Source organism: Vespula pensylvanica, chromosome 10 (assembly GCF_014466175.1).
Source record: "Vespula pensylvanica isolate Volc-1 chromosome 10, ASM1446617v1, whole genome shotgun sequence".
NCBI lineage: Eukaryota > Metazoa > Arthropoda > Insecta > Hymenoptera > Vespidae > Vespula > Vespula pensylvanica.
Window position 1 is genome coordinate 831935 of NC_057694.1, and position 17500 is coordinate 849434.

The 17500-nt window shown below is 31.2% G+C and overlaps 1 protein-coding gene across 22 annotated transcripts in view; it reads left to right on the forward strand.

The window, feature by feature from the left end:
• LOC122632546 (transcription factor 12-like) overlaps window positions 1-17500 on the forward strand; it is a 168211-nt gene that overhangs the window by 133842 nt on the left and 16869 nt on the right. For 14 of the 22 annotated variants that reach the window (XR_006327889.1, XR_006327890.1, XR_006327887.1 and 11 more), the window contains 9 exons: window positions 5131-5212; window positions 7294-7430; window positions 9056-9349; window positions 10496-10657; window positions 11669-11728; window positions 12519-12671; window positions 12760-12877; window positions 14688-14841; window positions 16965-17054. Coding sequence is in view for 18 of the 22 variants with exons in the window: in XM_043819466.1 (XP_043675401.1) it covers window positions 5131-5212; window positions 7294-7430; window positions 9056-9349; window positions 10496-10657; window positions 11669-11728; window positions 12519-12671; window positions 12760-12877; window positions 14688-14841; window positions 16965-17054 (1250 nt within the window). In the remaining 4 variants the exon portion in view is untranslated. Of the gene's footprint in view, window positions 1-5130; window positions 5213-7293; window positions 7431-9055; window positions 9350-10495; window positions 10658-11668; window positions 11729-12518; window positions 12672-12759; window positions 12878-14687; window positions 14842-15157; window positions 15248-16964; window positions 17055-17500 lie in introns of all 22 variants that reach the window. The other 8 variants (XM_043819463.1, XM_043819460.1, XM_043819450.1 and 5 more) reach the window with 8 other exon arrangements.

Genomic DNA, 17500 nt, shown 5'->3' on the forward strand with positions numbered 1-17500 from the left:
AATTCACGTAATATTATTTACTTGAGTATGATCAACAAGGCTTTGTTATTTTCAACTCTTTCTTACATTGAACTAAAGCTCTGTCTTTTGTTTTGGTCCTTGTATTATCTGTTTTCAATCTGCTAGTATCCAAAGCATTATGATTCTCGTTTAAGTTTTCTCTTTCAAATTATGTCATTGCAGTAAATTGGTTATCTGTTTCTTCAATATCTATGTTAATAGAACAAATCACTCTCCGTTTCACAGCCACACTTCACATTCACAATTACAATACTTCAGTTCTGTTTCTATGTAATCACCACTTTCTTATCCAATTAAGACAGCATCTTACGCATTTACGCACAACTTGGCTGTCCATAATTCACGTAATATTATTTACTTGAGTATGATCAACAAGGCTTTGTTATTTTCAGCTCTTTCTTACATTGAACTAAAGCTCTGTTTTTTGTTTTCGTTCTTGTATTATCTGTTTTCAATCTGCTACTATTAAAAGCATTATGATTCTCGTTTAAGTTTTCTCTTTCAAATTATATCATTGCAGTAAATTGGTTATCTGTCTCTTCAATATCTATGTTAATAGAACAAATCACTCTCCCTTTCACAGTCACATTTCACATTCACAATTACAATACTTCGTTTCTGTTTCTACGTAATCATCATTTTCTTATCCAATTAAAAGACAGCATTTTATCATTTTCGCATAACCTGGCTGTCTATAATTCACATAATATTACTTACTTGAGTTTGATTAACAAGGCTTTATCTTCAGCTCTGTCTAACATTGACGTAAAGCTTCTGTCTTTTGTTTTGGTTTTTGCATTACTTGTTCTTAATCTGCTAGTATGAAAAACATTCCCATTCTTGTTTAAATTCTTCCTTTCGTATTTTGTTATTGAGGTAAATTGCTTATTTATTTCTTCAATATTTGTGTTAATAGAACAAATAAGTTCCTTTTGCAGTCACACTTCACATTCACAAATTCATAACTTCATTTCTTTGTATACAAAAGGTATACCTGAATGTTATGTAATCCCTTCTGTAGTACGTCATTTCTGGTTCTACGTAATCACCACCTTCTTATCTAATTTAAAGACAGCATCATACTTGTTTTCGTAATATGAAGGGTATCCATAGTTTACGTAATATTACTTGGTCGGGTTTAATCAACAAGGGTTTGCCACCTTCAATTCTCTTATATTGTATAAGGCTTCTATCATTTGTTCTGGTTCTTGCGTTATCCGTTTTCAATCTACTAGTATCAGAAGCATACCCATTCTCATTTAAATTCTCCTCTTCAAATTCTGTCATTGATTTAAATTGCTTATCTCTTTCCTGGATTTCTATATGAATAGAACAAATCACTCCCTTTTACAGTCACACTTCACATTCATAATTACAATACTTCAATTCTGTTTCTACGTAATTACCATTTTTTTATCTGATTCAGACAGGATCTTACTAGTTCTCGCATATCTGAAATGTCCATAGTTTACGTAATATTACTTGGTTGAGTTTAATCAACAAGGCTTTGTCACCTCCAGTGCTTTCTTGCACTGACGTAAAGCTTCTGTCTTTTGTTTTGGTTCTTGCGGTATCTGTTTTCAACCTGCAAATATCAAAAGCATTCCCATTCTCGTTTAAATCTTCTCCTTCAAATTCTGTTATTGAAGTAAATTGCTTATCTATATCTTCAATATCCATGTTAATGGAACAAATCATTCCCTCTCACAGTCACACTTCACGTTTGCAATTACAATACTTCATTTCTTTATATATAAATTGAATTCCTGAATATTACGTAATCAACTCTGTAATACGTCATTTCTGTTTCTACGTAATCACCACCTTCCTACTTAATTCAGAGCTACCATGTTACCAGCTTTCATATAACTGGGGTGTCCATAGTTTACGTAATATTACTTGGTCGAGTTTAATCAACTTGGCTTTGTCACCTTCAGCTGTTTCTTACATTGACGTAAGGTTTCTATCTTTTGTTTTGGTTGTTGCGTTCCGTTTTCCATCTGCCAGTATCAAAAGTATTATGAATCTTGTTTAGATCTTCTCCTTCAACATCTGGCATTGAAGTAAATTGCTTATCTATTTCTTCTATATCTATGTTAATAGAACAAATCACGCCCTTTCACAGTCACACTAAACATTCATAATTACAATATTTCATATCTTTATATATAAATTTAATTCCTGCGTATTATGTAATCATCTCTGTAGTAGGTTGTTTCTGTTTCTGCGTAATCACCACTTTCTTACTTAATGCAGAAATAGTATCTTGCTCGTTTTCGCATAACTAGGCTGTCCATAGTTTATGTAATATTATTTGGTTGAGTTTAATCAACAAAGCTTTGTCACATACAGCTCCTTCTTGCATTGACGTAAACCTTCTGTCTTTTGTTTTGGTTCTTGAATTTTTTGTTTCCAATCTGGTAGTATCAAAAGCATTCCCGTTCTCGTGTAAATTTACCCTTTCAAACTCTGTCATTGAAGTAAATTTCGTATCTGTTTCTTCAATGTCTATGTTAAAAGAACAAATCACTCCCTTTCACAGTCACGCTTCATATTCAGTATCATAATACTTTTTTTCCGTTTCAACGTAATTACCACTTTTTTATATAATTCAAAACCAGCATCTTACTCGTTTTTACATAACTGAGCTGTCCATAGTTTACGTAATATTTGGTCCGGTTTAATCAACAAGGCTATGTCACCTACAGCCCTTTCTTGCATTGACATAACCTTCTGTCTTTTGTTTTGGTTCTTGCATTTTTTGTTTCCAATCTGCTAGTATCAGAAGCATTCCCGTTCTCGTTTAAATTTTCCCTTTCAAATTCTGTCATTGAAGTAAATTTCGTATCTATTTCTTCAATGTCTATGATAAAAGAACAAATTACTCCCTTTCACAGTCACACTTCATATTCACTATCACAATACTTTTTATCTGTTTCAACGTAATTACCACTTTTTTATTTAATTCAAAAACAGCATCTTATTCGTTTTCATATAACTGAGCTGTCCATAGTTTACGTAATATCATTTGGTCCGTTTTAATCAACAGGGCTTTGTCACCTACAGCCCTTTCTTGCATTGACGTAAAGCTTTTGTCTTTCGTTTTGGTACTTGCATCTTCTGTTTTCAATTTGCTAGTATCAATAGCATTCCCAACCTCCTTTACATTTTCCCGTTTCAAATTATGTCATTGAAGTAAGTTGCTTATCTTTCTTCAATATCTCTGTTAATAGAAAAATCGCTACCATTCACAGTCACACTTCACATTCACAATTGCAATACTTTATTTCTGTATCTATGTCATCATAGCTTTTTTTATATAATCGGAGATAGCATCTTAATTGTTTTCGTATAACTGGACTGTCCATAGTTTACGTAATGTTATTATTGGTTGAATTTAATCCACAAGGCTTTGTCATCTTCAGCTCTTTCTTGCATTGACATAAAGCTTCTGTCGTCTGTTTTGGTTCTTGCGTTATCTGTTTTCAATCTGCTAGTATCGAAAGCATTATGATTCTAATTTAAGTTTACTCCTTCATATTCTGTTACTGAAGTAAATTGCTTATCTATTTCTTCGATATCTGTATTAATAGAACAAATCATTCCCTTTCACAGTCGTACTTCACATTCGTAATTACAATACTTAATTTCTGGTTTTATATAATCATCACTGTCTTATCTGATTTAAAGATAGCATCTTACTAGTTTTTGCGTAACTTAGCTGTCCATACATTACATAGTATTACTGGATCGAGTTTAATCAACAATACTTTGTCACCTTCAGCTTTTTCTTACATTGACGTAAAGCTTCTGCCTTTTGTTTTAATTATTTCTTATGTTTTCCCTTTTTAATCTGCTAATGTCAAAAGCATTTATAATTCTCGTTTAAATTTTCTTCACAAATTTTGTCATCGAACTAAATTGCTTATCTATTTCTTTAATTTCTGTATTAATAAAAGAAATCATTCCTTTTCACAATCACAATTCACATTCACGATTATTCATCACTCACGATTATTATACTTCATTTCTTTATGTATAAATTTAATTCCTGAATTATAATTGTTGTAATTTCTTCTTTGTGATCGTCAATCTTCTCAATTTCTTAATTTCCTTTATGTGCTCGATTCTTCTCTACAAATATGAACATTCAGAAATTTTATTTTCATTAGAAATTTTTCTTTGTTTGGGTATTATATCAAACGTCCAACAAATAGCGTCGTGACATTTGGTATTACGAACGATACTAACTTGTTTAAGACGACTTCAACATGTTTATGTATCCCATGGAATATGCTGAGCAGTTTATGGTAATGAATTGATAATTGATAAAAACGAAAGAAATTTAATCCCTATAATTATATACTTTGATATTTTTCCACGTATTAAGGTTAAGTATGCATCAATCTTACGTAAAGGAAAACTGAAAATTGTAAGAATATTTATAATTAAGAATATTTCTTCTTCTTCTTTTACCATGCAATGAATAAAATAATTATCTTATTAAAATAATACGAAAATAATTGCAAATTAATTCTAGAAAGGATCTACATCCCGTTGGACTGTTTCTTTAGCGATATTAAATCTAATCGATAGATGCGAAATATCGATTTTATTCCTTTACGATTGCGCAATCGCTCGCGTACTTATAACGAGTTTACGTTAAATCGAATCTCGGTTGATTTCTTCTTACACACGTCGTACGTACGTTCCTGTTTATACCGTTGAATTAATCGCTATTCTTGCCAGAAGCCGCCGTGTCGCAATAGAGCCGAGTTGTACTCCTCCTAAGATGGATGAGCGCCGGTATATAAAAGCGTTGTGTTGTAACCGAAAGCACAATCGACATCTCCTTCGTTCTACCCCGTCAACAATCGATCGTCGTTGAAGTTTTTACCATTAGATTTACGTATAAGCGTAACGATTAATTTATTTACAGATAATTACATCTTTTTTTTTTCGCTGTTTCTTTCTCTCCGTCTTTATTTTATTTTTTTTTGGTTTTCATGTGTCACTTCCTTCTCTTAAAAAAAAAAAAAAAAAAAAAAAAAAAGAATAAAAGATTAGAGAACTAGAAATTACTTAATTATTATTATTATTATTTTACAGTATGGCTCGGACGAATTCGGACAGGACTCGCCGAGATATACATCGCCTAAAGCAGCCCTTTATGCGGAACCATACTATATCGGTGAGTTGAAGATGACTTTTAATTTTTTCTTCTTTTGGTTTCTTTTCTATTCTTTTATCTCTTTTCTTTTTTTTTTCTTTTTTTATTATTATTTATTTTTTTTTTTTATTTGTCTTCATCGTCGCAAGCATTTTACATGCGACTGTGTAAGCATATCGTTTCGCATACGTACGCTTGCTACGTACATATGTGCGTCTAGATATCTCCCTCTCTATACATTAGTTCGAAATCGCATAACGATTCTAATAGACGATAAAGCGACTTTACGAGCAACGGTAATATTCGGCTGTTTAACGTTCGATCGTAAAATTCGTCGCTCTGTCTGTCGCGCACAAAAACAATAACAATCTTGTTATTTGCTCGTACTCGACATTCGAACGTTGAAGTTCTCTCGTCCCGAAGATTTACGAATATCTGTATTCTGATTAAAAAAATAAAAAGTAAGAATCAATGAAGAAGAAGAAAATAGAAAGAAGATAGTAGAAAAAGATCTACACGTGTCAATGAAAAGCTTCTACATATACGTGTAACACGTTGTATGTATTTTATTTTTTTCGTGTGATATCAAAATGATTTAATCGATAAGTGATAGCACGATAGGGTATTAAAGAACAATATATTAGTTTATTAAACTTAATCTCTTACAGAGCCATATATATATATACACGTTTGATTCATCAATCTACTTGGCAATAGATCGACGATATTTTTAATTAATTTCTTTTTTATACATATACATATATATCGTTGCTTAGTTACAAAAAAAAAAAAAAAAGAAAAATAAGAAATAAAGCCGACGAAAGGAATAAAATATATTTTTCGTTTCGTTGTAACGTCGTGTAAAATTTCATTGAAGTGTTATTTCAAGTCCAATATTTGTAACGTTTAAGGAAAAAAAAAAAGAAAGAAAGAAAAAGAAGATAAAAAACAACGCAACAAAAAATAATAAAATAAAAACACATCGTACGAAGAATGGACAGATAATAAAAGAATTTTTTTTTATTCGAAGACACCCGGTAGAAAAGCTTTCTCAACGACTTATATAAATTGAAGCCACGAGACGACACGAGAGGCGAAAAGTTTTATCAAGCACCGAATGCCGCCATTAGAAGAGTTCGTAGAAACAATCCGAATAGTTTGGCTTAGTTTCATTTCTTTCGTTGTGAGAGCTTTGGAAGATAGAAAAAGGAATTATATCAAGGAAAAGTATCAAGAATAACGTTTCGTGGACAGCTTATTGCTGTTGTTTTCAACTGAAATAATAGCTTTGCTTACCACCAGTAGTGAACAATTTTCTTTGACATTAGGTGTCACAATGAAGGACAATAGCGAGCTTTCTGGTCATCGTAATAAAAAAGAGATTTTCTGAAAAAAGTTTATTGAATAATTGAGAAACTACCGATTTGAAATATATCTTTTAAAATACTTTCGTTGGCTATTAATACGATCACGTGTACGGTACATCCCTTTGGTCATTAAAGATACCACGTGATGTTGTATTCGTTGTCAACATCTTTTCAAATGTCGTCTTTGTTAAAAATTTTCTTTTCCTCTCCTTTTTATCGCTTATAATATAATTCTTTGGATTCATATAAATCGGACAACGTAATTGTAACCTATTTAAAAAAATGTCTGAAGCTTTTTCTCTTTTCCTTCTTTGTTTATAATTTAGATTTGTTACGTATATAATATTATGTAATTAATTAGCAAGAACATTTAATTAACGGAGAACAGTTAACGAGGGAAGATAAATGAAAAATGTAATTATTGTTTGCGAAAAATTATTGTTTATATAAAACGATTATATCGATCGGAGGAGGAAAAAAATAAACAAGAAAGAATACAGTTATAATAATAGAAACGACGTTATCTCAACGTAGACATTTTTTTTCATTTTAATGATTATGTAACCTTTCGTCGATCATTTCTCGCTAAGGAATTGAAAATTATGCGTATTTTTAAATGTTGTTAAAAGAGAAAAGATTTGATCGACGAAATATATATATATATATATATATATATATATATATATATTGTGTGTGTATGTATATATAGATATATATATTTTTTCCCATTTATAGATGGGAATGCAGAGGGCACGGGTCCAAGTGACCCCTGGACAGGAAGTAGTGCTGGAGTTCAACCTCCCTATAGCGGATACGCTCCTCCACACCTGGCTCAACCGGCATATCCTATGCACCTACCCCATGATCCCATGGTAAGTGATTTTTTGCGTTTTTGCTTCTAAATCTATTTTTTTTCTCTCGTTTTTTCCCTTTTTTATTCCTTACTCTAGAAAGTTCGAAAATGAACGAACGAATGAACGAACGAACGAACAAACGAACGAACGATAGATCGATCATCAACCATGACATATTCCCTCTTTCTACGAACATTTTTCGTTAAACTTTTTAATGAATCACGCGAGAGGAGTGTTTAACTTTTTAAAAAAAAAAGGAAAAAAAAAATCTCAGGTCGAAATGATACACCCAACGCGACAGTGACATATTGTGATTTTACTGCGCCATAAGAAGTTAGACGAGAGGAAGAAAATAGTCGTGCTAAATTGAAATAAAATAGGAGGAAGAGAAAAAGAAGAAGAGAGGAGTAGGAGATTTCTTCTTCTTTCTCTTCTTCGAAAGATGACCTTCGAATTGATTCGTCGGCTCCCGGCGTTAGCGTAAATCAAATCTAGGAGTGTAAGCATCGAGTACCGGTTGAGAGGCACTGTTGACAGTGCTCCATGTACGCGGAGTAACGTCAAATGAGTCATTGGGTGCTATATATAGATTCGCCCTCCCGCTACTTCGTGTTTCTAGTCAAGTGCAGCCTTCGTTTGATTTACGTTGTCCATGGTTACCACGAAATTCTCCTCTTCGTGGCATCCTGGATTCCCTACCATCCATCCATTCATCCATCCATCCATCCATCTATCCATCTATCCATCCATCCATCTATCCATCCATCCATCTATCCATCCATTCTCTTTCTCTCCCTCACCATCTCTTCTTCCTACTCTATCTCTATTTCCCTCTTCTATTTCTCTCCTTTCGTTGCACCACCGATCAGTTTGTCCATTCTCTCATCTGATCTCTTCAATTCTGTTTTCGATATATTTTTTTCCTTTCTGCTTTTTTTCCCCCTGTTCTCTCTTTCTTTCTTTTTTATTTCATTTTATTTTTTTTTTAATTCTCACAAAACGACATCGTTAAAATCATACGTAAGGTTTGCGAATTTTTGATCTTGAAAATGTGTTCTTTTTTTTTTTTTTTTTTTCCTTCGATACGCCGACGATAAATCCATATTTTTAAAGGACACTGTTAGCATCTTCGAACGCATTCGTTCGTTTTTGTGCTTTTCTTATCGTTATTAAAAATTTTCATGAATCTTCAATAAAAAGAAAAGAAAGAAGAAAGAAAATAGAAAGAGAAAACACCATATTACAATCGCGTAACGTCGCCGTGATTCGATCCGCGATTCGAACTTTTCGTAGGCGTTCGGGCTCTTAATTTGTTGATAAATACGTGCCTCTCTACGCCCTCGGTGGTGCTTAAAATTAGACGTTTTACGAGCAATTTCAGTAGGTGCAAGAGAGAGCTATCCCGCTAGGCGTATCCGATATCAAAGCTAATGTTTAGAGTTTAAAGCGAGGTAATATAAGAGTAAAAAGAGTCTGTTGAAAAATAATGATTTCTTTTTTCTTTTCTTTTCTTTTCTTTTTTTGAGAATACGTATGAAGATTCGTAATAAAGTAAAAAAAAAATCAAATCGGATGTTTCTTTTTTTATTCGTTTCTCCATTTTTTTTTTTTATATGTTCTAATAACTACGTTTATGTTTTTAGGCATATTCGGCGATGTCACCGAACGGTGAATCACCGGCACCAATTCTTGGCTCAGCTGTAACCAGCGCGGCTTCACTTCCGCCGATGTCGACATTCCGAGGTAGTGCCGCTGTTGCTGTAGCAGCGGCGAACAGTGGCACTGGAGCACCTTCTCCGGCCTCTTTGCAATATAGTCATAGTCCTGGTGCACGGACCGCTGCTTCGTCGGCACCAAACGCCGCATCTACAAACAGTCAGCAACCACCAACGGGAGACACCCTTGGCAAAACTCTTGCATCTGTAGTGAGCACACGAGTACGTTATTTTTTTTTTTTTTTTTTTTTTATTGTTATTAATTTACTTTAATTTGTAATCATTTGATATTATGAAGTATTAATCATGATCAAAAATTTGTGTGTGTATGTATATATATATATATATATATATATATATATATACATACACACACACAGGTATGTGTATGTATGTATTGTGAAATATTGTAAACGTTTTCTCATATTATTTCATGATAAATATCGTGTAAGATATATCGGTAAAGATTGTTAAATGGATTGTTAAATAGATTTAGTAATTTAATTTGTAGTTATTTGTCAAATATGAATCATGGAAAAAATACATATAAAGTATTATGAAATGTAAGTAGATGGTTTCTCACATTGTTCTATGATAAATGTCATCTACGGTCGTAAAAATTATTAAATAGATTGTTGAACTTAATATGTTACTAAATATGCTAGTAACTTAATTTGTAATCTTAAATATATATATATATAAAGTATCATGAAATATTATAAGTAGACGTTTTCTTATGCTCACAATAAACGTCGTCTAAAATCGTAAAAATTATTAAATAGATTATTAAATAGATCTAGTAATTTAATTTGTAATCATTTGGTATTGTCAAATTTATATCATACAACAGAAATATATATACATACATACATAAATATAATACTATAAAATATTATAAGTAGAAATTTTCTCATGTTATTCCACGATATACGTCGTCTAAGGTCGAAAGATTGTTAGGTAGATCTAGTCATGTCTATATATAGTATTAACAAATCTCATTTGATCTCTATACTAGCATAAATGGAGTTAACATTATACGTTGAACTTATGATCATGCTCGTGACAAAGGAACAAAAGTATTATTTATTTTGTATATCCTCTGTAAGAAGACACATTAGATTTCTCTTTTTCGAAAAACAAATTTTTTTTTAGGTATTATCGATGAAACTCCGTGTTTGTTATTCATGTTACATTTTTGTCCTATCATGCTATCATACAATGAAATTTGATCGACAAAGTGTTTTCTAAGCAAAAAATGAGTCGAATCGTCGTCCTCGTCATCATCGTAGTCAATATCGCAATATGAATATGTTAGATAACGGTAGAAAAATATAATACATTCTATAATGAAATCTTTATGTATTACAGATCTATCCCACGGACCAATCAGTATCGAGTTATAGCAGCAACCCATCCACTCCAGTCAGTTCGCCACCACCCTTAACGGGATCGGCACCAGGTTGGGCACCTGGTGCTGCACCGGTGTCACCACACTTTACGGCAGATCCAAACCGTGGCACCATTCACATGGTACGCACCGATGCTTTTCGTGAGAAGACACAAAAGATACACTTCCGTCTTTGATAATCCATTCGACTTCGCATTTCTTCGAGGAGATTGCCTGGCTCAGAAATTATAATTTTATTATATATGTACATATATATATATATGTGTGTGTATGTATGTATATTTATATACGTATTATATCGTTTACCATTTCTTCAACGATTTTATTTTAACGTGTTCAGATTTACGTCGATCTTTGACCATGAAATCTCTACGGAGAATATCATAAATGCGAGTTCGAACCTTTAAAAACGATTCGTTGTTAATCGATATGCTTTTTGAGAAAAATATTCAAAGTACGTACATACATACATTACGAAATTCGTATCACAGATTTCTTTTTTTGTTTTGATTCTTTTTTGATTTCTTTCTTCTCCTTTTTTTTTTTTTCCTTAGTATGTTAGCGCACAAATTTCTTTCTTTCTTTCTTTTTTTTTTTTCTTCTTCCTTTGCTATAATTATTTCAAACGTTTTCGATTCGACACGAGGAGCGTTTAGTAATTAGCGTTTAGATGGCTGCACGCACGCACCACTTCATTCTTTTTATTCCCGAGGGTGGTTTCAGAAAGTATCTTTCGTTATAATAATAATAATAATAATAATAATACTATTAATATTAATAATGATATTAATAATAATAATAATATTAATAATAATAACAACAATAATGATAAACATAAAGAAATAGAGTTTTAAAAAGAATTTATGAAATTTTTCGTGTTTAAAGTGCATTCTTTTTTTTTCTTTTTTTTTTTTTTTTCTTTTATTTAATGGGGATAGGTGGGTGGGTGGGTGGGTGGTTAGGGAGAAGAAGAAAAATGGAGAGATGAAAACTGAAAATTATCAAAACTGATCATCTCACTCTCATTTTACACGTTTTGTTCTCACCATTTCTTCTTGTTTGTTGTGAGCGTTGTGTTGACTTGGTTGTTTCTTTTTTTTGGTTTTGTTGTTGCGTTGGTGTTGTGTGTGAAGCCGGCGCCTGAACAGCAGAGGCTAGACGATGCCATCGGCTTCCTTCGCGACCACGCCGAGGTGAGGATTGCCGATTTTGTTTTTTTTATTATTTATTCAGTTTTCAAATTATTCTAATTATACACATATATGCGTGTGTATATATATATATATATACACATCCATTTATGCATGCCTGTGCCATGACAATGCGTGTTAATACTGTTTATAATAATTTATATGCTCGTTTAAGAATAAATTTTCAATGCTTTTAATTATAAACGGCACAAAAATATTTGTTTGTCACGAACAGTGCACACGTTTCATTCATAAAAAATGTTTATATATATATATATATATATATATATATATATATATATATATATAGACTGGTATTCGCTTTTACTTTTTTTATACGAGAACTAACACTAGCCATCATACTTTTCAGAGCATGCACAAGAAACTATCGTCATTTATTGATGATAATAATAATAGTAATAATAATTAATAATAATAATAATAATAATAATAATAATAATAATAATAATAATAATAATAATGATAATAATATATATGAAAAAATATATATTTTTCTCGAATTAGAATTGAGAGATGTCTAACGTGTTAAAATACGTTCTTTTTATTCTTTTTATTTTTTTATTTTTTATTTATAAAAAGCGAAAGTATATAAAGAAAAATAAAGAAAAGAAGATAATAATTTGATTCAAAGTTATATGAAAAAAAAAAAAAAAAAAAAAAATTATAATAATGTGAGAATAAAGAATCGTAATGATTTGTAATGATTTCTATAATGAATACCGATAAACTTTTTTAAACTGATGTGTAATCGAGTCAAATTTCTGGTATTCTGTTGGTACAGGGAACGCGGATGGAGGAACGACTGGATGATGCCATAAACGTTCTCAGGAACCATGCGGAAAGCCAATTAGGCCTTCACTTAGGGCACGTTGGTCCACACGGTTCTATTTATTCTCATACATCACCACCGCAGTTAGATCATTTGGTAATGATTTATTAAAAAAAAAAGATTTTATTTCGTTAACATTGTGATTCTACTATGGTAATAGTAAACATGGATTATTTTATTTCAGACAAGCCCACATCCTGCGGTAACAGTAGCGCAACCACCAGGTTCATATCCCGGTCTTACACCAACACCTGACACAGATGGTTCTATTAAAATAGAAAGGTTACCTGTTACCAATGCCAGTAAGTTGATAACCGATGATGCCAGTATCAGTTAAGTTATGTTTATTAAAGATTTACGGAATGAAAAAGAGATCATTGGATGCAATTTATTAACATCGTGATTATCGCTCCTGTCATAAAGTAATATCTTTATGTAATATACATATATGTACATATATATATGTGTGTGTGTGTATTTGTGTTGCAAGATCTATCTATAATATAGTTGCAATGTCAGTCTTGACAAGGAGTTTCAATCGAGAAACATAACAACGTATCGCTTTATCGTACCGTTCTATTCTTGGCGTCGAATCATCGAACGAACACTTTTTCCCATGAGCTCTGCAAAAGAAAGAGCAAAAGGAAAAGAGGGAAAGAGAAAGAGAGAGAAGAAAAATAGGTGGGAGGAGAGGAACGTTAGCAGGTGTCCCACGATAGAATTCTAACCCGATAAGGAAATATTAGATAAATCACTGCTAGCTAGCTAAGTCATTGCTAGAGTTCGTTGTATGTGTTATGTACTCTTTATTATTATATTCTTCGAAGACCGTCAGTTTGTCTTTTTATCTTACCGCCTAGTCAGTGTCTCTCTCCTTTCAGCTTTTTATCTTCGATTCCATTATGCCAATAAAGAGAATGCAAGCGAGTCCTTCTCTTTTACCGATTAGGAGAGCTACCGTTGTGTTCGAGCTATGGAATGCAGGACTTTTCCGCGGATATAGAGAAATATGGCTTTTACTAGATTCTACGTGTAACTCTAACTTCGTTAAAGATTACATTTTTCTATCTTTAATCGCTTTCGATCGTATTTGGTTATTGGAATTCGGGACGTTTCTTTAGGTCATAGATAAACCTTTGGAAATATAAAAATCGTATCTTCGATTAGGAAAATCAAATAAAATTTAACGTCAAAGAATATACATATACATATCTAGCATGGATTTGGTCGAGTTTTTTTTTCTTTCTTTTTTTCTTTTTTTTTTTTTCCTTTTTTTTTCTTTTTCTTTTTTTCTTTTTTTTAGAAATACGTATTCGATCTATATACACGCTAGTGAATATACGCATAGAGAGGAATGAGAGCCAGTGAATTGTCAGATGAGAGAGGAGAGTGCATTTAAGGAGATAGCTGAATCGGAATCGGAGCTAAACAGCCACCATAAGCAGTAGTGCTTCCTGCTGGTAATTGGATGCTTTTCACGGTTTCGTGACTAAGCCTTATGCCCAAAGCACAAGGATAATCGTGAGATGTATTATCAGCTGTGTTCGACGAAGGTCGGCTTTACTCTCCTTGTACCTTTTGTTTCCGTGTGAATGCATGTTCTATGTTAGATCTATAGTTAGTAATAGATACAGGAACGATGATCCAAAAATAGAGTACTTACAACAAGTAATAAAATAATTATTACAATAACAAGTATATAATATATACTTGTATAATAATACTAAGTATAAGTATATAATATATAATATATACTTATACTTAGTAGTATATGATATAACTTGTATATATTATTATACATATAACAAGTAATATAATATTTATTTTTAATAATTATATCATATATATATATATATATATTAATTCTGAGATAAGTAAAACAATATATATATATATATATATATATATGTATAGTAATGAAAATCTGTTTGTATCGATCAAGATCGATCGATCGATCGATCGATCGAATAAAATGTTTAATTATTAAAAATCGATAAGATGTTTAAGAAGACAATCCTTTATCTCTTTTATTCCGTTAATCATTTTTAAACATACAAATATAAATATATCGTTAATATGAAGATGCTAAATGACATTATCAATAATGAGCAGAATACATCTCTTTAGAGAAGAGAAAAGATCCACCAGATAGTAGCGGCGGTGAAACGAAACCTTCAAGTAGTGAATTAGCAGCGGCTGGTGTAATTGGTACGGCGACGGTTAATTCGACATCTCAAGGAAAAGGAACGAAGAGGTCGCGCAGGTAGTAAGTATCACTATAGTTTATTTCCTGGAATGAATAATTTTCCTTTGTTGCTGTTTTCTCTCTCTTTATATATATATATATATATTTTCTTTTTTTCTCTCCGTTTCTTCACCTGTCAAAGTCAGGTTTGAACAAAAAATTTATAAATATATAATAATAATAATAATGTTGTATCATTTTTTTGTATATATATATATTTCACAATTTATCGTGAATGCTTGTGAATGTAAATATTTTTAAAGTACATACATATGTATCTCGCATATATCATTCGATGAACTTATTTGAACTAACATCTTGTGTCTTTAAAAAACCGTTGTTCGAGTGCTGACGAAGATTGTGATGATCCTGGCACCAAAGCGGTGCGTGAAAAAGAACGTCGACAAGCCAACAACGTTCGTGAAAGGTCAGTGAACACACGCAGTATGCACACATTGATGCATCCTTTTTTTTCTCTTTTTTTTTTTACTTTGTTTTATATATATATATATATATATGTATATATACACACACAAATATATATATATATGTATATATGTATAAATCTCTCATTTTCCCTATCATTTTATATCTTTTTCTACATTTTTCTGAATTCGTTTCAGGATACGATTTCATCTTAATTTTAAAATGAAATTTCTAAAGTATATGACATGCACAAGAGATATTGTTTTGATGAAATTCAATATGCACAATATATGATGTCGTTATAAATTACACGTGTATACATACATACATACATATATTTATATGTGTGTATGTATATGAATATATATATATATATATATATATATATATATATATTCATTTTTATCGTAAATGGAGAGTATTGTTGCAAAAATATTTACATATTTATATTTTCTTCTTTAAACTTGGCATGCATAAACTTTCGATTATTATTGAAAGGTCCTTACGACTTTCCTATATAATCCTTAAATCCGTTGCACTGCAAGGCCCGTATTCGAGCGTGAAAATTAAAATGTTGCTGGTTATCGTCAGAAATGATGGCGAAACGAGATAAGTTAATGAAAAAGAAAAAAAAAACAAAAATAATAATAATAACAACAACAATAACAATAACGATAAATTAATTAAAAAAAAAAAAAAAAGATTAAGAATGAGAATACATAAGTAAAAAAGAAAGAAAAAAAAAATGATACAATTTCTCGTGCGTATCTGCAAATCAGTTTCATTTTAATTCGATTGCGATTCGGTCCCTAGGCATGCTATATTACGTTAGAATATACAGCACTGTGCTCTATATTAATCGAATATTGTATTGATTTCTCCATTTACGTAGATTTTATTATTTTTGTTTGTACATTTTTATTCTCACTCTAGATGCAGATCCAAGTGACATATTATTTTTGTGTGGCGTCGTTTATTTTTAATCGACGATTAAGATTAACCCGGTCATTTCGTTAAAAAAGGAAACAACCAAACAGATTTTTCGTTATATTAAATTCGAAATAATAAATAAAAAAAAAAAAGAAAGGTATTATTTTGTATTTTCTTATTTACTCATTATACTGAATTAATGGGGGAAATATTATTTATGAATCGAAGATTTCTTTGTTCTTCTTATGCTTCATGATGCGACACGTTAATAATACAGTTTTATCGAAGGTATAGTTTAAAAATTCCAGAAATAGGAAAATATCATTGAACTCTGAATTTTCTAGGTAACGACATCATATAAGAGCTCAAGATTTTTTTTATCCACAAACATCAGGAAATATTAATGTAAATTATATCATAATGCAGATATTCACCATCGATATGTTCGGTGCAAAGAATACGGGCCTTAGAAAGTGAAACCTACTTTTTTATTCATAACCACAATTCACAGATTAAAAGCAGCTGCGTGTGTTCATTGTTATCTCATCTTATCAAATATATCATATATATTTGTATATAATTTTATGAAAAATGTGATAGTTTTGCTCGAACAACTGGTAATCATTGTTTTTATGATAAGCTTCAACTATAAAAGTTCATCTATTAGTTTCGATTAAAATTACGTTTTTCTACTATCTTTAAAGATGGTAGATTATTTTAATTAACTAGGTTAGTCTATAAAGTTATTTATGTCAGGTGATTAATCAAGTATTGTTATTGCGTAACTGTTGTTCGAGCGCTGAGGATGAGGATGACGACCCTGATGTGAAAGCGCAAAGGGAGAAAGAGAGACGACAGGCAAATAATGCTAGGGAAAGGTAAGCGCATACCAAAGATATGCACCAGATGCATTTATGTGGTTAAATAATTCAGTGCTATGTGTGGCCCGTATTCTATGTATGTGTGACAACGATGTTTTGATTTTATTTTCAATTTTCTGAAAATTTAAAATATTTGTAATATGCATATATATATATATGTGTGTGTATGTATCTATCTATCTATCTATGTATGTATGTATGTATGTATGTATGTATGTATGTATGTATGTATGTATGTATGTATGTATGTATGTATGTATGTATGTATACATATGTATATATATATATGTATAAAAAAGGTTTCTTAAAAGTGGATATTATTAAAGTAGAAACACGAGTCTTTCTACTTATATACATACGTAATATATAATGTCATATAAATATTCAAATTCCTTTTTAATTGATAGAGAGTTGAACGATTATGGATGGAAAGAATATTTAAA